General features: G+C 51.0%; 1 protein-coding gene across 1 annotated transcript in view; it reads right to left on the bottom strand.

Annotated features, from left to right (window-relative positions):
• The window catches only part of GPC1 (glypican 1), a gene marked incomplete at its 5' end in the record, with an annotated part of 209,458 nt that overhangs the window by 9,027 nt on the left and 176,438 nt on the right, over positions 1-23,993 (bottom strand). Inside the window, 2 exons of the mRNA XM_082486860.1 lie at positions 2,914-3,079; positions 17,500-17,891. Of these exons, the coding sequence (XP_082342986.1) occupies positions 2,914-3,079; positions 17,500-17,891 (558 nt within the window). The remainder of the gene's footprint in view (positions 1-2,913; positions 3,080-17,499; positions 17,892-23,993) is intronic.

Raw genomic sequence — 23,993 nt, 5'->3', positions numbered from 1 at the left:
AAGTCCAGCCAGCTGGGGCACAACCACGGACTGCCATTTCAAACCTGCTCGGAAAGCGTTCAGTCCCCCGCCTGGGTGAGCCAGCAGGACTCGGCACGGAGACCCCAAATGGCTTCTACGAGGTCTAGGTGAGGTTTGCGCAGAGACACTAGGTCCACAGCAGACATAGCCTGTAAATAACAAAGGTCTGATCCCGAGCTCACTGTTGTCAATTTAACAGCACTCTCAACACTCACAAGCGTGTTCTCTCTGCTCTTGCGTGACTGATGTTCAGACCCTGACAGCCGGGCAAAGACCAGATGAGGGACAGCACAAACCCACAGAAGATACCAGATCATGCCCACTGGGCTCACAGCCCAAAAGCAGGTCCAGGCCGTGGGGAGCAAAGGCAATAGCCAAACAACCGGGAGGGCTCAAAGCTCAGCCAGTCCGGAGCATGGATCACAAAATACTCTTTGCTCAGGTCTATAATATAGGATTTAACAACGTGCAAAGTCACATCTTGGAAACATTATGTATTTATTTTCAGCACTTAAAAAAAAAGGAAAAAGGCGTTGCTGGTTAGCTTGAGCAAGGCCACGGTTTCCAAGTTAATGTGCTCACTTTTCCTGCAACGCAGTCCTATGGCAGTGCTGATTTCTAAAGCTAAACATGCCAGACAAGTGGGTAACGTGGGTTTTTTTTGTGTTCTTGGAAATAACATCTCCTGCAACATTAAAGAGCTTGCAGTTTAACTTTGCTGCCACTCAGGGGCTGCGGTGTCATCTTCGAGACTGTATTTTCCAGACAATTTTAGCTTGCAGAGACACTAATGTTGAGATACAGATATTTAAATCAAAGGCTGCACCCTGAAATTAGTGATAACTTATGTCTGAACCACTCACTAACAAAAACTCCCTTAATTTGACCTGCCCTAATTTGTCAAATTGAAAGAGTAACTCTGTGTTTAGCGTCACAAAATCCTCTCCAGCTACACAGAAGGGCCTGGAGAAGGGTGAAGAATGGACAACGCCAGTGAACTGCTACCTTTGTCTCTATGTCGTGCTCCAGTCCTTGATCAAATTGTGACCCCTGACACCAAAATGTACCACTGCAATTTGAAAGAAGCTCCAATTTCCCTCCGAGCCATGTATCTCTTGGGGAAGAGGAAGCCAGAATAAGTGCAAAATGCACCCGGAATTGCCTCCCTGTCAATCAAGGAGAGCTGTATGTTGACCTTTGAGGAGATGGGCAGTCATCCTGCCAGGAGAGCAGTGACAGGTAACAGTTGGCTTGCTCCGGTCAGAAAGGCCAAAGGGCCATCAAAGTCCTGGTGTAAACCCTTGGGGAAGGGAATATCCCTCCCCCTCTTTTGCAGCAGCCTCCCCAGTCGCTCTCCTGGGGAGCACTTCCAATTAGCCGCGGTAAGGTGCCACGTGGTTCGTTAGCCCCCAGAGGGAGGCAGGCAGCTGGCCGACGTACCTCACCAAGCAAGTGCGCCGGCCTCTGTGCGCAGCAGTTCGCTATTTATTTTGCAATGTCCCTTGAGAAGCAGATGACACTCCTTGAACTTCAGCGGGATTTTTATTGTTAACACCACCACACGTCAGCCCTGAGCCAGCCTAGTGGGCTGCAGCTGGCTAGCGAGCTGGCAGTCTCGCTGGCCAGGCAGCGGGTGCCAAGGCAAGGGAAGAGGCCAAGCCCAAATCTCAGCTCCTCTGGTCCCCGCCTTCTGTGAGCCCAGACAACCATCAAGGTGAGACCTCAGGTCTCACACCACTCCGGGTCTAAATGTACCACCTGGGAGAGAGAGAGGAGCTTGCTGGGTGGTGCTCTGTGGGCACAAGGAGGAGTGAGAGCTTTACCATTGCAACCAGCCTTCCCTGATGGATTGCAGATGGGGAAAGGACGTGTGCTGCAACACACACCACTTTCTAAATACAGACCCTCACCAGCCTTAAACCGCATCCATCTAAAGCCACATCCACTCTCAGCAGCAGTTCACACATTTAAACCAGGAGCTACAGGCTCTGGAAAAACAGCCGAGTGACACCTGAGGTCGTCTTAAAAGAGGTGCCTGGGTCTGATTAGGCAATGCGAAATTCCCTGCAGAAACGTCTGGTTGAAGTTCTCCAGCCTGCGTTGCACCCGAGATGTGACCACACCATCACAGTGCTACTGCTGGCTTTGAACTCAATGAAATGGACACCTTTATACACATACAACCCACTTTAAGATATCTATCATCTTTGTTGAGTGACAAAACAAAAATGAAATGAGCTCTTCTTATTATTTAAAATACTAGTCTAATTTGCCCATTCCTGGCGATGCCTGTAACTTCCCCCTCCTCATGAATTTGTTAAAGACACCTCTTTCTGTTTAGAAGTACGTGATTCTGATCCCTTTGCTCTCCACCCGTGGAAAGAGTTTATGGCTTCACATCTCCAGACTACCTCCCAAGGAGGGCAGCAAGTGCTTCTTCTGCGCTCTCACGAGTGCTCTGGTGTGGATGAGGAGGCAGCTCTGACAGCGTACAGGTGGCAGCATCTGTCCCTAAGCTTCAATGCTTGGGAGGAACGGAAGAATTACTTGAATACAAAGTGTGGGCAATCCCAAATGAGCTCAGGCAAGACAGGAACTCTTTAAGCCCTTGTTAGCCGGCCCAGCAGCGTCCTTTCTAAGTATTGAAGCCCAGCAAAACGTTGTGCAATAGAATCATAGAACCGTTATAGCTGGAAAAGACCTTTAAGATCATCAAGGCCAACTGTTATCTAACTCTACCAGGCCCAATAGCTTCTAGGTGTCAGATCACAGGGAAACTGTAGTGTGAAAGAGTCTCCAACAGTCCTTTCTTTACTCGCCAAACACCGCCTCAGAGCGTTCAAAAGGTGCCATAAGAGGCAGCTGTGCTGCAGCAGAGGAAGGACATCTTACCCATCAGGTACTTCCACTCGGTGTTCAGGTCTGCTTGGTTGGCCAGGCAGCCCTTCACGACGTTCAGGCAGTAGTTGTTGCACGGCTTCACGCTGGACATGCCTCGGCAGTGCGGGCAGTACATCAGCTTCATGATGGCACGAGTGCACTCGTGGCTGAGAGGTACCTGGGGGAGACAGACGGGAGTGAGGCACACAGGCTGGTAGGGGGGGAATGGGGGAACCCCTCCCCGCCCCCCATTCCCCAGGGTGAAGGAGCTTGGTGTGACCTGAAAGGCAGCACGGTTCCCCGGGTACATGGCCCTGGGAAAGCCGCTTCCCCTCTCCTCCCTCCAACCCTTCCTTGGGTGTCAACCTTTTTGGAGGCAAGTGCTAGTTCCTCGGGCAGGGGTCTGGGAAAAAGCCCTATGTGAGCACCATCCCCTTCCAGTCAGGTCTGGTGGCCACAAGGACAGCCCGGGCTGTCCGCCAGCTGTAACCGTGACCCTGACGCATGGCACATATGTGTCCCTAGAGCCTCTGCACTCAGTGCCACCGCTGTGCCCTTTCTGCAGGAAGGGTTTGTTGTCCCTGCCCAGCAGATGCAGGTGTCCCACCACAAACTGCGCCTCCGGCTTCCTGAGGGGGCACACACAGCGGGGGCCTGGATGTGGAAAGTTCTCAGCTGGCATCTTTGGAAAGGAGAATGGTGTTGGGGGAAGACTTGAACAATTCCAAAAATACGGGCAGTTGCCAGCACTCGACGCTGGGAAGTGATTGCTCTCTGAAAGCACTTCGGGAGCTGCAGGCAGCCATCGAAGTGGGCCAGTATACACCGTGCCAGCGGCTCGCAGGCACTGCATGTGCAGCCGATGCTTTGCAGAGGTGATTCGGGAGGTGGCTTTGCCACCTTTAATTAAACCACCGTGATCCCATAAGCATAGAGGCAGCGCAGGTGCAGAGCCCAGAGAGCAGGGCAGCACATCAGAGCCCCCCCAGACTGTCAGCCATGGGACAGTGTCCCTCTCCGACTGCCATGGGCAAGGGGCTGTCAGCGTAAGCTGAGGGATGAATAACAACCCGGAAGACCCTGCAGAGATCCTGGCGGACCCTGCAGAGATGCTGGCATAGCTCAGCACTCCCCTGCCTTATTGCTAAAGTGTTTTCTCCTTTGTGGTCTTTTTCCATCTTTCCTCAGATCCATTTGCAACTCCCTTGCTGTTCTTTTAAAACCATTTACAAAAATAAACACAACATAAGCGTCTGCGTGCAAGTCTCCCTTGGGACCAGGCACTTGGCACCCACAAGGAGCTTAAAGGGGGAAAAGTGATGGAAGGGGCAAATCTCGACATGGAAAAAGCCTCGAGCTGCAGCTCCAATGCTGAGAACTGCCCCGACCTCTTTACTACATGTGAAAAATACGTTGAATATGGCCTTTTAAGTTTCTCCTGGGGGACTCCAGAAAGATTCAGTGCTGAAGTAGCAGAGTGTGAACATGCTGAGCCCACTACTGCCTACACGGTAGCACCTTGCTTCCAGTCAGCCTTGGAAAAAAGATGTTGGATGGCGCTGGGGTTTCATCAGGCAGGAGTGCATTAAAATAACCTAATGAGATCCTTCTTCAGGACCAGGACAAAAGTTTGAGAACCCAAACAGAGATTGCTTCCCTGCCTTGGCAGCCAGGACAAGCCCCGAGATGCCTGTGGACCGTGGCTGGAGGGGCTGAGCATCGCAGCCAACGCCGCACACACCAAGGCTTTGCTCTGCCTCCTCGGCCAGCTTTCTGCCTCCTTGGACAGCTTTCTGTCTCTTTGGCCAGCTTTCTGCCTCCTCGGCCAGCTTCCTGCTTCCTTTCTGGGAGAACTCCCACAGACAGAAAGCGGCACGCAGCTGCCGTGCGGCTGTGCTGCCAGGAGATGGAGGCTTTGTCCTGCTGCACCGCACGGGTACCACACGCTTCGTCCCCGGGAAAGGCATCACCGTCTCCCGCCTCAGTGATCTGAGAGGGGATGCAACAAAGCAGAGGGACAGGCAAACAAAAGAACAGCTTATTTTTCATCTCAGCATTTAAATAACCATGACTGAATAGTGACTGAAAAGACAACAGGTAAGAGCACGTTAAACGCTAACACAGGCTGTAGCTGAAGACCTTCTGAAACCAGAGAGTTTACTTAGAAACCAGGAGATGCAGCCAGGAAAGGAGCTGTGACCTCTCCTTCCTGAGACAGAGCATTTGCGAATGTGAAGCTCCAACCACAGCACGTAACCTGGGCAGGCAATCAGGTCCTGAGCACAACTTTGTCTCTGTGTCTCCCCGGCATGCCCCGTCACCGCTTGTCCTGTGGAGCACGGTAACCTCGCAAGGCACAAACTGGGCTGCAGCAGCCGGGGAGTCGTGGCACAAATGAGTCACCCTGTAAATGCGAGACCTTCCACAGCACTGATGAGAACCAGGGAGCAGACGGATGATGGTTCGTCTGCGCCCACGTACCCCCGTGGGAGCGCTGGGCAGCCTGCTGGGGCGGAGGGAGCTGAAGTGCTTCGGCTGGAAAGTGAGATCGCGGCGGCGCCTGCGCTGGAAACAGCCCTGGGGCAGTGCGGGACAGCCACCCAAGTGGCAGAGAAGGACAGCCACCTGCAGCTAGAGAACAAAGCTATTTGGTACCCTGCCAGAGCCCGCGGGGGACACGGAGAGAGGCAAGCGACAGACCCTGGCTCAGAAAAGCGTCTCCAACACGCTTAGCTTTGAAGTACAGTGCAAACGCAGCACCTGCACTGGAGCTACCCAGGTGACCACAGCAAGCCCATATTTAGATGAAGCTCGTGACAGGCCCAGGGGGCATTTCACAAGTATTTCTGCCCGCGGAACTTATCCTGCTCTCCGCGTTTATTTTTGCGCGTGTCTTTTTCCACCAAAACAGAAAGGCCCTTCACGCACCTTTGCCCACCGGGGACTAATGGTGCAGGGCCACCTGTGTCCGGCCACCGCGCAGAGCTGCAGAAGGGGTTGGCAGTGGGGACCTGCTCCTCCTTCCTACCCCTCCAGGGCTGTCAGCCCGCCAACACCCCCGGTCCCCCACCACACCACCTGCGTCCACACCAACCGCCTCCTGCCCACATAGCGCTTATGGGCTGTTGCCACCTGAAGGTACAGGCGGAGCACCGGGTGACAATGTTGTCCAAGGCTCAAGCTCAGCTCCTGATGGTCTGGGGGAAAAAGGATCATCTCTAGATGTCAGAGAGGATCTGTGTGCGTATCACCAAGCCGGTCACTCTTGCAGGGTGGCTTCGCCTCACGGAGGAGGATGGAGTGCCACACAGCCCCAGGCGCGGGGACCCCGCAGCGTGCAGGTGAGGTGGCACCCCTCATCCCTGCTCCCCTGCCCCAGAGCCTCTCCTCTGAAGACGTGCATGTGAGACATCCACCACCAGCTGCTGCTCCACAGAGTCCAGCTGGTGCCAAAGTGTTCAACTTAATCTCTTGGCGGAGAGGAGAAGCATTCATTTTTGCAGATGGAAGAGACCAGGCTCCGCTCCCGTCCCCGCAGAACACATCTCTTGCTGGTGGTAGCGCTCCTTTTTCACAAGCGGGCTGCAGAGGTGAACCCAGAACAGAGGGATGAGAGGGCAGGACGAGGCATTTCTGAGTGTATTTTCTGCATGTTTTGCTTGGCCAGACCTCAGTTCCTTGTCGTCCCACCCAGCCCATGGACTTCTGCTCCACACAGGGCAGGGGAGAGTGAGGGCTCAGGGCTCCCAGAGTCCCTCCCAGCCCTGATCCTGCACCATCCCTTTGGGGGACTTGCAGTATGTGAAGGAACAGACTCCTTCAAACATCTCTCAGGCCTGGTGGATTAGTTTGCTGAAGTAAACTTCCAGGGTTTGTTCAGGGATGCTGTATCCAAACAGGGGAATCCCAGCCCCAGTTAAGATGGGCTGAGATTCCCTCCCCTGTGTGGATACAGCAACACAACCAGGAGAGCGCTGCAGCTCTCCTGCCTGCTCACCTCTCGGGCACAGCCAGCTCCAGCAGTGCCGCTGGGGAGAAGAGGTCCTCAGGATGGAGCCGCGTGACCACGCACCCTCTGTGGCAGCTCGTTCCAGATAAACACCCCCCCAGCAAAGCAGCTTCCCCAGGCTGGCAAAGTCAAGACTGACCTCCACCTGCACATTGAGACGTCTTCACTTCCTCATGCTTCTGCTTTCACCCTTCTGCCTTTAAAAGAACCTGAAGGGTTATGACCTACGCCCCTGGCCAACAGCTAACGGGTGCCAGCTAAGACCTCACCGAGAGCCCCTCCGGCTTCCCAGCGCAGATTTGCAGTAACTGATAGATCAATAAGCAACGTCCCCTATTCCTCACGGGTGGCCTGAAAGCGGGGGCACGCAAACTCCTGCAGACAGAGCGAAAGCCGACATAATTTCTTCGTCTTTAAATGATCTGGCACAGCATGAAGACAGTACCTGACAATAACTGATTTCTCTAAGAATCATCAACCTGGCCCAGCCTGTGGCTGGTTCTCCTTTAAGGAGACATGGTGCTCCTTTACTTTAGTGGCACCTATCATCTTTTCTTAGCTCGGTGACCTAGAAACTGCATTAAGATGTCAAGAGAACATGCACAATACATTGGAGATGCCATTTCCCAAGGATCTGAAAAGAAATTATTACTGAGAGAGATGGCTTGGAGCCAGGGCACTCCTCATGCAGTTGTCAGAGGTATAAATAAACACGCAAAACAAAGCTAAACCCAGCTTAAGAATGCATTGTTCCTACATCGTTGCTCAGTCAAAATCCACATACGCTATTCTGATCCCAGCGACATCAGTGCGTACAGTCCCTTGAAGTGTAAGCCCAGTGATGAAGCGATAAGGAAAAAATATTATCTTCTAAGATATACCCAAAATAGGGGACAAATCAGTACTGAGCAATAAATCACTTTAATTAAACCCACTTTACAGCTGGGGATACAGTAGTCGGTTCGAGTAGCAATGAGGTAATGCAACGGGAACAGGTGGCTGCCTCATAAAAAGCTCCGTTCCACCATAAGCGCTGACATTTCAAGGAGGTTGTCATCAGGTATTACCCCGCGACTGTGGCTCGTAGCAAGAGCCGAGCTCTGCGCTTTTCCATGGCTGCCTTCCAGAGCCTGATGTGGCTGTGCTCTGTTGATGGAGCCACCCCACCAGATGCGGGGAATCCAAATGGCCGGAGGCAAGCGCTTTGCCAGAGCAAAAGATCTTTGCAGGCTCTCTTGTACGGGGTCTGGGATGGAGCTGGAGCTGGAGCTGGAGCTGGAGCTGGAGCTGGAGCTGGAGCTGGCCCGCAGGTTTGCGGAGCTCACGGCACAGCCGCCCAGCGCGACTGCGGAGCTGGGGCTCGCCGGGCCACGTTTCGGCACCGGTGTTTGCACAGCCGCCAGCAGGGAACGGGCACGCGTGGAGACAGCATGACAGAAAATCGAGAACACACAATTCTCAGCATTTGGCGCGGCATCGGATTCCCTAATTTTTTCTCTCCTCCTGAGCAATGTTTAAATCAATTACAGTAAAATTAATGACTTTTGCAAGCAATTTGCTGAGAGGATGGGCTGGAGGATTAGTCGCTAGCTGGGTTCCTTGCCACCCCCCAGCCAATTTAGAAAACATTCAGTGTGAAAGGCTTCTAACAAAAAAAGAGGGAAAAAAAAAAAAGCTCCTGCCACGTATTTTATTGCTATGCTTTCCAGGCAGAGAATCGCGGAAACACAGGAGGCTCAGGGACAGCAAGCAGTCACCTACTGTCTCCCTGCATTGAGACACATTTGGGAAGAGATAAGTTATCCTTCGTATTACCTAAAATGTAAGTTCAGAGCAGTTATAAACTTTCTGAAGCCAAGACACAGGGCGGCAGAACTGCCTGTAGAAGGGGAAAGCACTCAGCTCAGACAGGCGCGACACCCCTGCCCGGACACGCGAGGGACTGAAGACACCCGAGTGCAGACAGTTCTTGGGACACACAGCAGCAGGGCAGCACTCTGGTCAAAATGGGCTAGAGTTTTCCAGAACATAGGAAAAAGCCTTCTTGTCCTTCCTCTGCGCCTTTAAAGAACGAATCGAATTTGCGATTTGTGCGTTCAACCCAAGTTGCCCACCTTTGCGCAGACACACATGCTCGCAGACCACAAAAGCACGTTTTACAGAGCCACGGGGCACTTCTCTCCCAGACCCACCGTTACCTGTTCTTTCTGCCACTAAAGCACCTACCCAGGTTACACGTTGATTTTCCAAACACCCCCCACCGATTTGCAGATGTCTTTTCAGCATAAGGTTTGGCACAAGTCACAAGGGAGGCAACAGAGGGGTGCAACTCCTCCTGGAGGAGGCTCCTCCTGAGCCCGGACCTCTCTGAACCTACAATAGGGAGAGGTTTGTTACCCTTCTGAACGGGGACCTCGTTTGACAGGTGACACAGAAGAACACAGAGGTGCAAAGATGTGTTTTCTGCCACTACCCTACTGCCTACTGCTTGGAAAATATTCAAGAGCCTCCGAAACACCCTGAGTAATATCAGGGCATGGAAAAGACTTATGGAAGTGATGATACGAGTCTTTATATGTTACTGAGTTTTCACAAGCGCTCTGTCTCTTTTAGCTAAAAGCTGCTACATCATCCTCACTCCAAAATGCATTTCTTTATCTGAGCCAATTAATTCCTGAAGAGGTGGCTGGAAAGACCAAAGAACGAAGCGTGGGACACAGAGAGGAAGGCCCCGGGGAATGGCGACCATCGAGGCACTAGTGCTAGGACAAGCTCCGCACTCACGTCCCGGAGTTACAGGGTCTTTTCCATGGAGCAATGATGCTGTCTCCCCCTCGCAGCTTCCTGAGCGTCGGAGAAAGGTTGAGCTTTAGGAAGCCGCGAGCATCTGGAGAACCGTTTTAAGAGTGGCAGTACCAAAGCTGCTCCCGCAGCATCACGGCCGCGGCCGGGCTGTGCCGCCGGCTGCGAGGGGTGAGCCCCGCTCTGCTCCTCCTGCGCCCATCAGGAGGTGGCCGGCTCCTTTGGTACCCGGAACCTGCAGCCAAGCTGCACACGCTGCTTTTGAAGTGCTGGCTTCAAACAAGGAAAAGAAAAAAGAAAAAGAAAAAAAAAAAAAAAAAAAAAGAAAACCAAATCCCAACCCCAAATCCTTTCTCCGTTTGAAGCCTGGCTTAAAAGCAAATGAGAACCTGCAGCCTAGCTGCAATGCGATGGGACTCCTCGGCCTTCAGGGGCCTTTAAGTACATCTGAAAGGCATTTAACACCAATAAAATAAGCTGAGCTCTTGCGGGTATTTTTCCTACCCCCCTCCCCTTGCGCGCTCACCCCCAGGCTGCTGTGAGCCATCTGTGCCTTGCTTCCCAGGGGAGCCAGGGTTAGGTAGAGGGGAGAGATTTGGGGATGGGGAAAGAGGCGTGGCTGAAAAATACGGGCTGCTGGAAGTGCTGTCACCCCCCACCCCCCCGGCTTGTCATGGGGATGCAGGCACATCGGCCGATGGAGGGAGAAGGCTGAGCTAGTCCCTAAAGCTGTCAGTGGAGGTGTCGTTCTGCGGGCTCTGTCCTCCCTACAAATGTTGGCCAAGGGAGCAGGAGGTTGGCCCGCAGAGTGCTCTCTGCGGCATGGGGTTGGTGTTCACCAAGCTGGACCACGTCCCTGCCGTGCGGCTGCCCTCCCGGTCCCCTCCCGGTCCCTAGCCTCCGAGGAGCAGGGCAGACCCATGGTGGGCACCAGGACCTGCAGCACCCGGCTGGGGCTTTGGCGTGATGCGGGGATGGTTGGGGAGAACATAAAATACCTCCAGACATGTCAGATGTATGTCGAAATGAGCCTGAACTATCTCTCGGGTGTATTTTTCCAGGTAGAAGGATTTACTGTCTGGATGGCCATTCTAACCTCCAGAAGCACCAGTTCAACCCAGTGACATGAGGTTTCCATACGAAGGGGTGCCTTAAAGCCAGAAGATCGCAGATGGCTTTCTAGAGGCAGGCAGATGTGCTGGGCAGCTAGAAGAAGAAAGCACCTACAGCTGGAAACCTCCAAAGGTTTGGGGACCGAACACAGCGACACAGGCGTCTGCAGCCGAGGCATTTGTAGCACCCTCACTTACCTTCCCATGTGTATTTTAAAGGCAGGTGACAGAAGTAAGGGAAGTTTTTCCTGCCAGCTGTGAAAAGCCCATTCTGGGATAGTGTTGAAGAGAAAACAGGTCAGCTCTTTAATTCCCAGATCAGGCCGCCTGTGCTGGGAAAGACAGGTGGGTGTTCAGAGCCTCTCCAATTACCCCAAATCCCTCAGCTGGAATTGTACAGTTGGGATAAAGTTGTCAGTATGAAGAACAGCAGCTACGAAAAAAGGCCAAGCAGGGGAGCGGATCCTGCCGGGCCGGCGGTGAGGAGCACTGCCGCGCTGCCCGTGGGACGGAGGGCAGCCCAGGAACACGCTCAGAGGGACAGCCTTGCCCTCTGCTTTTATAACAAGACCGGCACTGGGAGGACAGTTTGCGTGGCCGGCTCTGTGATCGGGGCTATCTGCAACGTGGCAATTTCACATCGGGAAACATTTCATCTTTACAGTCTCCCCGCGGAAGGATGCTCAAATACTACGACCAAAAAAAAAAAGCAGCAGGGCTGTGCTGCCCACGTCTGCAAGGTGGGAACCGCGGCCATGGTGGCCCCATTTCCCCGGTGGAAGGCACGGGAGCCACGGGTGCTCCCGGCGCTGCGCAGGCAGGGGGGAGCCGGCACGGGGAGCAGACCCCGCTTCTCTCCGCCACATGGTCAGCAGCTGCCTCGCGCGTGTTTACGCCAGCCCTGATGCAATTAGCACCTTGACGTGCGTTAAATGAACCAAGCGTTCCAACCTTTCAGAATAAAACTCTCGAAGAAACAGCTGCGAGGCTGACAGAAATATGATTCTTTCGAAGTCTAATGAATTGTATAATCACTTCAGGCGTTATTGTGCATCTTCCTCACCCAAACGCACAGCCACGGGTCCTTGGAGCGCAGAGAGTTTCCAGCCCCACCGAGCCCGTCGTTCAAGATACAGCGAGCACATTTCCAAACCCCCGTCAGGGACGAGAAAGCGAGCGGGCACGGGCGCAGCGTGCTGCCTGGCGGCTGTGCCGGGGTCTGGGGACAGGGGTAGGGCACAGACGACCCCGCAGTCCGGTGACCCCCCCGCCCGGCTCAGCACAGGGCGAGGGACACAGAGGATGGAGACTGGTGCCAAAGCTGTGCCCTTCGCGCTTCAGCAAACCGGCGCTGGTGCTAAGCCCGAGGCCAGGCAGCCTGCCTGGGTCCGGCCCTGCCAGCCCAGCAGCCAGCTGGCCACTTTGCAGACTCAGAAAAATAATAAAAAAACCCCACATTAAAAAAAAAAAAAAAGGTGGCTGGGGTAATCCAGCCAAACCGGGGCAGCGAAACAAGGAGCAGAGTCAGCCCCAGCTCCCTCCGCAGCCAGTTGCGAGGACACTTCCAGAGGGCAGTGACGACGACTCCAGAAGGCAGCACAGCCTGCGAGGGACACCAGACCCCAGGGCAGGACCCGCAGCCGACCGGGAGGATCTGCGCCTTCCCATTCCTCTCTACTGCCCAACTGCCTTCAGATATTAAAATGAGGAAGATTCCTGTGGACAGACAGACTGCTGTCGTGTGTCCTCTCCCTCTGGAGGAAAACCCTGCAAGCCCCCACCTGCCTATTCAACACGCTCCCTGCTCGCTTCGTCTCACGCACTTATTTCCAGCCGGTACAATTTTCAATCCTTTGAAAACTAGATTCAATTGACTTTTAACCACCAGGTAAATATGGGAGATGTACAGCTGCTTGCCTGCATTATTTCTATTATATTCAGAACACCTATGGGTTTTTATCCCGGAAGGGTTGTGATTTAAACATAATACCGGATAGAAATACTGGAAAGTAATATATGAAATACTTAAGGATGTGTTCAGCACTGCACGCTCCCCATCCAGCTCGATCTGAATCCGTCCAAACGAATTCCAACTTTATTGCAAAACTCTCTCCCTACCTTCATGTGCAGCGGTGCTGGAAAACCTCAGCACCCGCAGGTGGGGCTGGTCTCGGCGGCTGTGCCAGAGGCTGTGCACAAACAGGAGGGAGCGAGCGCAGGAGCTGCTGCAGAAACTGTCCCTGAAGGTGTCTCGAGGTACAGCTGACTGCGGTCTGAACACGGGAGGGCTGTTAAATCCCACGCGGGAAAACAGATGATCTCCCTGAAGGAAAACGCTACCTCTTTTGGTGGGAGCAGGTCCCAGATGAGAGCTTCTCCCAGACGGAGAGAGAATTTACTGTGGCACCTTATGGCTCCCTGGGGCGAAGCTGGTCTCTGCACGACAGCGTCCTGCTACCGACGCGTAACACAAGAACACACATCTCGGGGGGGGTGTGTGTGTGTGTGTGTCAAAAAACGAACAGCTCCGAAGTGAGAGGTGGGATAACAGCCAGTGAAAAGGAAATAAACGTGGCGAGATGAGGATATTGCCACTCACCAATGCCATGGAACAACATTCTAATAACATCTATTTACAAAAATGAATATTGTCTTTTCAGGATCAAGAGAAGGCCAACTTAGATAAATGCTTAATTTTATTACAGAAGTGAAATCCTTTAAAGGGAATAAAATGTTATTTACGGTTGTATATACTTGCTGCTGACGCTCTGAATAAAGATAAGCCACTGAAAGGACGGAGATGTGTCACTGAGCACATGGGACAGGAATTCATCGCGCTCAGGTTGTTTTAGCACAGTGGTTTTGTAAGTGTGTGAAAAGAGATTAGATTTCTCACCTCATTTTATTAGTCAGATTAATTTTATGCCTAGTTCACCCAAAAAGCAACCGGAAGCTGAAAGACGCGAGTCAACTACGTCCTTCCAAGCTATGGAAAAAAGCGGGATATGAGAGATGGCTACAATCTTAAAGACATGAGGACCAGGAATGACCATACTGTCTTTGTTATATTATTGACTTGTTTGAAATGTAAAGCATGTTTAGATAAACATTATTTTCCATATGTAACCAGCACATTCATTTAAATGTTAAAAACACTTATAAAAAGTCTATTTTTGGGCCTTTTTAATTGGAATTCAATTTCCATCCAAATGCATCTTGACCCCACCATGTGTTTAAAAATTACTCATACGGTAAACAGGAAAGCTGCCATTTACCTTATACTAACATAAAAATTTGAAAAATAAGGCTAAAATGTATTGTGAGACGCAGCACTGCTTAAATAAAAATGTACTGATAGATGAACTTCATCGGTAAGATGAAATACAGGATTTTGTGAAACAGCTTATAATTAGTAAAGAGAATCATCACATTTTGTTTCAAACCCAAATGAGAACCAGCCTTAAGAACATCTACTGAGAAAAGGAAATGCAAACAACTATTAAAATTGATTATTTAAGTGATTCTTGCTTACGTAGCTGGCGTTGCTTCACATCAATCTCTATTACCGTGGGGAAACTTAAAATTCAGGATCAAGAAGCAAGGAAGAGCCAGCAAAGGGAAGATTGTCCTCATAACTCACTTTCTGACCGATGAGCAAAATTCATTTTAAAACGCCTCCTCTCCCTGACGGGAGAGAATATCCTGATGGGGATATTTCTTCTCTCCTGCCTTGGCACGCAGCGGGAGGTGTGCGTCACTGGGGGAGCCCCGTCTCCGTGTGCCCTTCACCGGGCATCGCGTGGCGGCTGCTGCTGTTTTGGTAGCTGCTACTTCACGCAGACGATGAAAAATTGCGCTTGGCGTTGTGCAACTTAAGGGAAAACCTGCCATTTCTGCTGAAAGAAGAGGTATGGAAAGACCCAACCTGACCGCGAATGCAGAGATGCTGCCCCGACGCCCCCATCCACACGTGGCACCTCCATAACCCCTAACCCCGTAGCAGGGCAGGGAGCCAACCCGCGCCCCCAGCCCCAGCCCGGCCGCTCTGCAAAGAGCCGCACCAGCCACGGCATGTGCCCCGGTGCCCCCTCCCACAGCCGCCGCGCAGATGGGCAGCGCTTCCACCGCTGTCAGCCTGGGGCCGGGTTGGTGGCAGGGACCGCGGCATTAAACGCTTCAGATCTCGGCGTCAGAGCCTGCGGTTTGGTCGGGGTGACTTTGCTTTAAAAGCTAGGAGGACAGTAAAGATGAGAAATGGTTTTGCCATTTTCTCCCCGGCTGCCCTCAAGCCATCCCCAGCAGGATGCGCAGCGCCCGCTCCCGGCACACCGCTCCCGGTCCTACCCCGGCGCCCCCCCCAGCCGTCACCCTCAGCAACCCCCCTCGGGCACAGCGGAGAGGCAGCAGGGATTAAAGGAATCTCACAAAATCCCTGCCCGTAGCTCAGTCGGGGCAGGCTCTTCCCCATTTTAAGGCAGCCGGAAAACCCGGCGAACAGCACCAGAATTTCTCTAATAATGCGGACTCTGCCCGAGGACCTGAAACAGCGACAGGACACAGGTGACACACACCGACCCGGAAATATCTGAGAATCCGAAACCAGGAGGGTTCTAATAGAAATGTGGGATTTGCAAATAGTTCAAACCGAAGTAATCTAATTTTTTCAGAAGCCCAAAGCTAGGTAATTTATTTCCAAGTGTTCATCTGGACAGGCTCCCTCAGACTTCCTCACCAAAGCACTCCGTACGAGAGAGCGGCTCAAAGTTACAGACCGCTGCTACCAGCTGATGGGGAAGTCGAATCCCAGTCTCTGATCTTAATAAAAGCCTTACGCACTTTCCCCTAACGTCGTAAGTATGAAGCAACGTGAATAAATAACTAAAACCGAAGCACCAGTTGCAGATTGAGTTCAGCACTTCACATCCGTTTGGCACTAGCGTCAGCCCACATCTGGCAAAGGAAGGTGGGTAAACCAGGACTTTTATTTCAGACACAGTCAAGGGCTACCAGGGCATCCGTAAAAAGGATTTCCCACCTCAGCATGCTCACCCCCTCTTGCCTAAAGTACTAAACGCATTCCTGAAGACAGGGAAAATGTGCCAGTTTTGGCTTTCATTGCCAAATCAGCTCTCAGGGAGGCGTTGTTGAGGTTCCCCGACTCGGTTCACGCAGATTGTGCTACAACGGCAACGCGCCGGGTCAACTGCAACCCCCAGGAGGGCTCTTGTGAGAGAGAGGAATGGTTGGGACCCTCCTGGAAGACCCTCCATCCTGGAGGAATGGGCTGGGGGGAGGCAGAGGGAAGAGGAGGATCGGTGACTGGTTGTGTACCCCACATCCCGTTTGAATTCAGAAAAGGGGGGACCAGAATCAAAATCCAATGGGTCAGAAGCCTACATGAAGGTGGGAGAAAAATACGCTGCATGTTGATACCTCAGGTCCTTCCCTTCCGCTGACGCCATGACTGCAGGCGCCGTGCCAGCCCACTTTACCCACCAAACTCGGCTACAGGCAGCATCGCACTCATCGAGCTGGAAATCTCTGCCATTTGGAGGATTTATGGAAAATATTTCACTTTGGTCCCCCTGAAATTACACCATTCCCCTCTTTTATGTGTCTTAAGTGTCAGATGAGTGTGATGTTAATGAGATGTACAAAGACTTTTGGGTAGCTGAACAGTTTTCCAGTCCCACGTTGATAAATTAAAGCATTTGTCACTGTTACCACATTACTGTTTCTTCCTGAGATCAAAGTCTGGATTTGCTGCATCAAATAGTACCGTCCTCTGCTACGTATTGCCACGCGTTACCTTCCGAGGAAATTAATTGCGATTCTGTATTTTTACATTCACAGCTTAATCACGCCCTGATTCTCAAACCCGATTGCCACCTCCACATGCAGTACGCAAGTCATTTTTTTTTTTTTTAGTATGGATTTTCTCCTTGCTACCTGTGTGAAAAGCCTGAATATCTTGTTTCAGGACAATCACCTTCTCCTGGCTCCGAAAGGCTGCTGCTGCAGTAAAGAATACAGACAATTTCTTTCCTCCTGAAACCCTGGCTTCAGTCACGTTAATTTACATTTATATAGCACCTTTCATCCCTGAAGATCCCAATGCACTTCACAAACTCACCCTCTCTGTACACAGAAGCTGTACAAATATACACGGCTACATAAACAGACACAGCGATCCCATCACCGACGGCTGAAACGCATCTCTCCGCCTGTATTCCCAGCACACTCGTGGCAGGTCAGCTCCGCACACCCTACATCATACCGCCATTAAGGAGGAAAACGAGGCAGCGTGATTTAGAGGCATGCCATTTCCCCGTCAGGGAAGCGGGAGGAATCTAGGCGAGCAACAGAAGGGCCTTACGGCCTGGGGGACGGACGTCTCCTTGGCACTCTGCTGCATAAGTTAAAATGAGGTACAGACTGATCTGTGGTGAGTTATACCTTGCTTCTCCTGCACGATCAGTGCCTGCAGAAGTCCAGGCTTGCTGGTCCCTTCCGCTGACGGGTGACCCTCAACCAGTTTGTTTTATAAAACTGAAAAATACCTGCTTGCTTTGTAACAAAAACATAAGGGGAAATAAAGTCCCCTCTCCCCAACAGCAGTAGTTGACTAGCTCCGGCCAATCTGAGGATGGAGGAGAAGGAAGAACCCCAACATACCTGAGACACCTTTTTGACCACGTCGCTGCCCACAAGAAAGCCCTGTGCGTAGGAGCGTGCTGCGATGAAGGCTCGGGTCGCCTTCACTTTCAGGTCCCTGGGAACTTCCCCAAAAGGTTTGTGCTGCTCCGCGTGTTTCACCATGCAGTCCAGGTACTCATCGGTGATATGGTACTGGGGATTCAGCAGCTTGAAGAGCCGCTCCAGCAAGCGTGTCCAGAACTCGTTGAGGGCCTCTTCCAAGTTGATGTTGGAGCCCCGGTAATAGCGGCGTAGCTCACTGTACAAGTCCTTGAAGACCTTCATGTTTTGAGTGTACAATTCTCCGTACACGCTTGGAAAAGCATCATAAAGGGCCTTTTCTGACTTGTTTAACAAATCCTGGAAATAACCTGAAGAGAGAAGGAAAAGGAGACGGTGATGCATCAGTTGGACAAGCAGGAATCCAACAGGCTGTGCTGTTTGGCAGCACAACAGAGCTTTTCCTCCAACCGACCTTACCCACACTCTCAGTCTTGAGCCTTAGCTGAGAAGATTGGAGGAGGAACCCCCCAGTGCCAGTGCACCATGGTCTGGGCCCTCTCCGCCTCTTCTGGCAGCCTCACCTGGAACCAAAATTGAGGCTCTTCTCTGAGCGTGTGAGGTGCCATAGTGTTACTCATAGGCTTTCTTTACAGAACGCGGCAACTGGCATTGCTGACATACACCACAACTTCCCACAATTGTCGGCCAACACCTTATGAGACACCCAACTCTGAATCAAGAACCAGCCACTTCTGGCACAGAAGTTGACACTTGTTTAACATCACTAGAAAATGTTGTAAACACACACAAGGATGCCTGGATGCTGCTCAGGCAACGCAGGTCTACGCTGTAATGACTGCTGTTAGAGTCAGACTAGTCTATCAAGATCAGCATCCACACCAGAACAAAGTAAGAAAAAGATTTCATCTACAAGATAACCTGCAGTCTTCCATTTCATCGTGTCCAAGGTTGGAATTCCTCCAGCATCGCCTGCTCTTACCACCACACAAAGGCGAGGGCTCTTCTGGAGAAGACTGCAACTTCTTCGATTTTAAAACAGAACTTCTCCCCCTCTGCCCCAAATTTCCTTTTTCCTTGGAAGGCTGCCATTCCTGGATGAGGCACCGATAATCTGGGGAAGCCAGCAGGACTCCAGTACAACATACATGTCTGAAGCATAAAGCACAGCGGTCTAAGACAAGGTCCCCGCAGGCATGAGCTCTTCTTTGGGGCAGCACGTTTACTTGAAGAGGACGTGGCTTCACCCTGACTAGCTGTCATCCCCACCGACCCAAAACCACCACGACCCACTGCACAACTTGAAGCTGCCTTTGGAGAAATCAGTGCAACTTGTTTGAGCCGCCTTTCTCTCCTGTCTCACTGCTTATTTTCCGATGCGTTATTTCCAAAGCCCTGGTGAGATGGAGCGGGGCTGCCACCAGCGATGGTGCCGACCCTTCACAGGAGACAACCCCATCAGCCCTAGCCATCGCAGCCAGCCTGGCTCTGAGGCACAGCCCCTAAAGCCTGTGCCAGAGTCCCGGCCGCTGCGACAGAAACAGGCGCGCGTTACTATGCATTTAAAGACAGGGTTGTGCTCAAATATTTTTGAACTGAGGCCAAGGCGGGTTCTCATCCCATTTGCTTATTTGGATTCGCACCCTGCTTTTGTTTAGGTATAAACAACTACCTGGGTTTACACCCTAGGTTCGGTGGTCGCGGGGAAACGCGACTCCCTTGCTACACACAGCGGGGTGGAGATGACAGATCCGGCTCCTCCCTTACCGACATCTTCAGGTATTTCCATCCTCTCGACTGCCGCTCCCTTCAGGCTCTCTCAGACTGCACAGTGGGGAACTCATAGCAGGACTGGCCGGATTCAATTTATTGATTTACATAAGCGACTTTAATCATCATTTAAGTCAGTGAGAGGAAAAATGATTTGAAGAATCATTTTCATTTCAATTACATTTGTACTTTTTAGGGCCTTTTTGAAGCAAACCTGATTATACTATTCTTTAAATCTAAATGACTCATTTTTTGGTGATGTATGATAAGCTCTACTTGGAGGGAAACTGTTACTCAATTAAAATCAAACAGCATGTATTTAGGTATATAAATTAACTTTACTGTGCTAGGCATATAAAAGAAAGAAAAGCTTCTGAAAAATGCATATTGCACGTGCAAAGTTTTGTTAAGCAAAGTATTTTTTGAGGGAACGGCACTGACTACAATTAAAGACCCCTAAAATTTCAGGATTAGTAAAGCTCCTTTCCACGGGTCTTGCTTATACTCACAGACTGGAAGGGCCATACCAGCTTTCCTACATTAATAATGTCTCATTGGCTTCTCAGATTTGAATGAAGCTGAAACTCAACAAGCGGATGGAGCAAGTGAAAACAGCCTCTGCTTCCGCACCACGGGCTGCTACTACCGAAACTTCTCGTAGTATTTTAACAAACCGATACGAAGCACTAATAGCCTGGCTTCCTCCAGCCACAATCATGTACTGCTTAATAGTTTAAAAATCTGATTTAAGTGTTGTTAAAAGATTGCGAGCAAACTAGATCTCGGCAGAAGTTTAATCACTTATTCAGAAAATAAAAATATGTTATCTAAACTGTTGAATAAAAGCTGTAGTTTTCAAGAGTATTTCTGGACGAAATTTATTCTTATTCAACCTGACCTAGTTAGCAGTTCATATCTCCACACACTTATACTGGGATCCCTCCATCTCTCACACGACTGATCTGCAGGTGTTTCTCCATCTTCCCTGTTAAAACCGGATGTCCTCCTACAGACAGCGGGCACCTAAGCCACCTATAAAATTACCTTGTCATGAAGGTTTCCTAGTAAGAAAAAAGTCAAAAGCTGATCCCATCAACAAGTACTTTGCTGAAGGACCTCAGTTTAACAAGCAGCGATGCCTGCAGCATGTGCTGTCCTAACACGGCTTATCAAAGCCTCTCCTGGGGAACCTCTCCACAACGGGGGGCTCGGCCCCTGCCCTCTCCCGGGTCCCAGCTCCCACCCCCCTGCCCCAGCTGCCAGCCACGGGCTCTCTCCCACGGTGGGAGAAGCTTTTTGCCAAGCCTGGGGCGTCTCGTCCCAGCCCAAGGGGCTGCTTTGGGGCTGTCTCCCCCGAATCGGACAGTTCGGCCATCGCCAGTGCCAAATGCAGTGGCATATGGCAATTTTTTTCTTGTGACAAAATTATCGCAAAGAACTGCAGGGTGCTAACACAGGTGAGAGCTTCCCTTTTACCAAAAGGCCTCATCTGTGCTGAACAGTTGTACAGTATGTAATTAAAGCTGGGCAAGTGTCACTGGCACAGACGTAGCACCCATCCTGGCAACCCTGATTCATCGGCCTCTACGCAGACCGCTTCCTTCTGGAAAGCGCTCGAGTATCCCCTCTTACAGCCACGGCTCCGTCCCCAGCACAGCATCGCACCCACTTTTACGAAATTTCGGCTACTCCACCGACAGGTGAGAGGCTGCGAGAGGACGATTTACTATGTGGGAGCTTCTCATCCAGCATTTCCCTCCCGCCCGAGTGTCGCACGTGAGCCTGGGCTAAGGAGATGACCGCGGGACGAGCCCAGGTTGGGGCTGCCGCAGTGTCACCATTTCGTGTTGCATGGTCACCCCCCGCGCAGCATCTCCCGAAGGGGCTCACTCCTCCTGGGCTCACAAGCCAAGCAGGTAACTGCCAGGCAGACCATTTGTCCTGGCAGGACGCTTTTTCAGGTCTGACTGATCTGAGGTGGCTTCATTTCTCTGTTGCCACAGCCTTCCTACGTGTACAACGAACAGAACAGCATTCACCGACAACAGACACAAAGTACAAAGCTTCTCTGATGCTGATGAGATATCTAAAAGCTGCTCCGTACCTTAATGTTATCGCTCCAAGCGGTGCTGGTTACCCATTCACAATTTAATTAAACTGAGCTCAAACTCTGTTTCTTGTATAATCAGTGCTCTTTTCTCTGTGACAAGCAGCACTGACCGAATAAATTGCTCAGCAATCCAGGTAGGACATGCATGCAGCTTGGCACTCACCATCACAAGGAAGAAAACACCAACAAACGCAGCCCAATTTGTCAATTCAAGGTAAAATGACTTTCTTTGTATTGCTACGGGAGAAACAAGATGTAGATCTTCCTGTCAAAAAAATTGGAAACTGCTCTCAAAAAAGTCCAAGCTAATTAAGAGTTGATGAACTGTTACTTCTCACCTAAGTGAAAGAACACCAATTACAGTCAACTCGTTCGTGGCTGGTTCTCAGAAAGCTCTTCTAGATTTCACACACTGAGGAAAAAAAAAAAGTATCTACATTATCTAGGGAAAATTAATTAGCAATTAAGTCTAAATGTGTTTGTGATGAATGGCTGACCTGGCAGGGGATTTAAATGCCCATTTTGCAGCATTAGAAGGAACTAAGAAGTGGGGTTTATCAAGAGGGATGCACAGAAACCTGTGCCAACCGCCCTGGTCCTCGCCACCATCTCAGCCAGCACCGCTCGTATACTTAGCACAGGTATCTCCAATTAACACTGCGTCTTCTCCTTAACACTTCCTGCCTACTAATATCTAAGCTTTTAATGTATTTGGACATGTGTCGTAGATTAAGGATGTGCAGAGCCTCAAGATGAAACAAACTGCTGAACCACAGTTCAGGCATCTGTCCTTGATTTCAGGCAGAAGCAATTATTTATTCCAGGGTAAGCACCCGATTATCTGTAGCCATGGTGGGTGGGAAACATCTAATAATGCAGCTGTCCCGCTATTTCTGTAAGAAATTAAAAATAAACCCCCAGTGGATCCATTTGGATTTATTAACTCTCACTTGGTCCATCACTGCCGGGTCTGCCCTGCCTCCCAAAGGACAATTAGAGTGATTAGCTCAGGCGGGGGCACGAGCATGTGGAGGCAGCTCCATCCAGGTCACATCCCCAAGGCCCCTGAGCTCTGCCAACGCCACGTTCTCCAGGCTGGCAGCAACAGGCTCAAGCTGTCTGCATTCGTGCACCGCAGCACGTGGCTTCGTTAGCCTTGGGAACGGCAGGGACGGCGGGAAAGGGCTCATGAGGAGCCAGCGCTGGAGCTCTAAAGCCCTCGCTTGCTCCAGGAGTCACCGCTGCATCCTACCCCTGGGAGCAGGTATGTAAACACCCGAGCTGGCTCTGCACAGGGCCAGTTTCTCCCTGAAATGATGCATTTCTTTCTGCTCCGAATCACAAGAAGGCAGCGACGTATTTTCTGGACCCACGCTGAAAAAGCTTGGGTGTTCTTCAGCTTCTGAACTTCAGCCTCAGAAATTTTACAGCGGAGGTGGTACCAGCCAGAGACGGTACCAGCCAGAGACACCTTCCTGCAAGTCACCTGCTAAATCCACCGATGGGCTTCCCCTCTTTTCAAAAACTCTTCTCAAAGAGCCATCGAACAGGCGAGCCCTCGCTGCCTGCCGCCGGCGAGGGGCTTTGCAGCACTGCCAAGCCAGCAGGTGACCTTCTAACGTCAGTAATTCAGTCAAATCAAACGCCATTTTCCCCGGGCCAGTGAAAGGCACAGCTCTTCGGTCAAGGCTGTTCCTACGTGAAACATCACCTTTCACACTCTTGCTGCAAAGGTATTCAAAAGAAAAAAAAAAAAAAAGAAATGGGAGTCTGTTTTTTATTATTATTACTATTATTATTGCCTCTCTCTTCCAGGCTCAGAAACAAGGCAACTGGCTTTGCTCAAACGAAACCCGCCTTTTGGCAGAGGCCAGGTCTGAAAAACTTCTGCCTCAAATACAAAAATGCCAGAAAGTTATGAGAGAAGAAATGAAAGGTTTTTACAACTGAGACAATTCCGCAACCGTGGCCGCTGTTTCTCTTGCTGTTGTAGTGACAAAAAGCTACTTATCAGAGAATTAAGTTTTCAACCAGAATCTATAACCTTTGCATTCGAGAGAGACTGTAAATCCCTACCCATTCCCCCGCTTCACTGCTTCCCAGTGTTCGCAGCTCATATTTTCACAGTTTCCACATTTTCACAACTCTGGATTCAAATTGGGAAGCTGTGAACTGCAAGGCAGGGACCCGCAGCTTCTCTCTGAAGATGGAAAATTTTGAGTTCCCCCTTCCTCACCCCTCCCAGCACCGAGTACTTTATCCAAGCTCTTTGATATCATTTGATCACTCAACATCTGGAACTCACTGGGGTTTCTTCAACTAACATAATGATGGAGTGGGAATGGATGCAGGGGGGAATGAAGAGGTCACTGAAGGAAGAGCATCCAAATGCTCTTTGGGCATGCGGCAGATCTGGTTTTCTTCAAAGGCCATCACATTTTAGAGGCATACTAGAAGAAATATGAGAACTGGAGAAAGGTGACTGAACTACTTTTGATGTGAATATTATTAAAGCCTTAAGCAGAAAACTGCAGTACAAAAAGCCTCAAGCACAACTGGAAAAAAAGTAGTA

The sequence above is a fragment of the Vanellus vanellus genome, assembly GCF_965231255.1.
Source record: "Vanellus vanellus genome assembly, chromosome: 8".
In the NCBI taxonomy this organism is placed as follows: domain Eukaryota; kingdom Metazoa; phylum Chordata; class Aves; order Charadriiformes; family Charadriidae; genus Vanellus; species Vanellus vanellus.
Note: the sequence above shows the minus strand (reverse complement) of the source record. Positions and strands in the feature narration are given on the sequence as shown.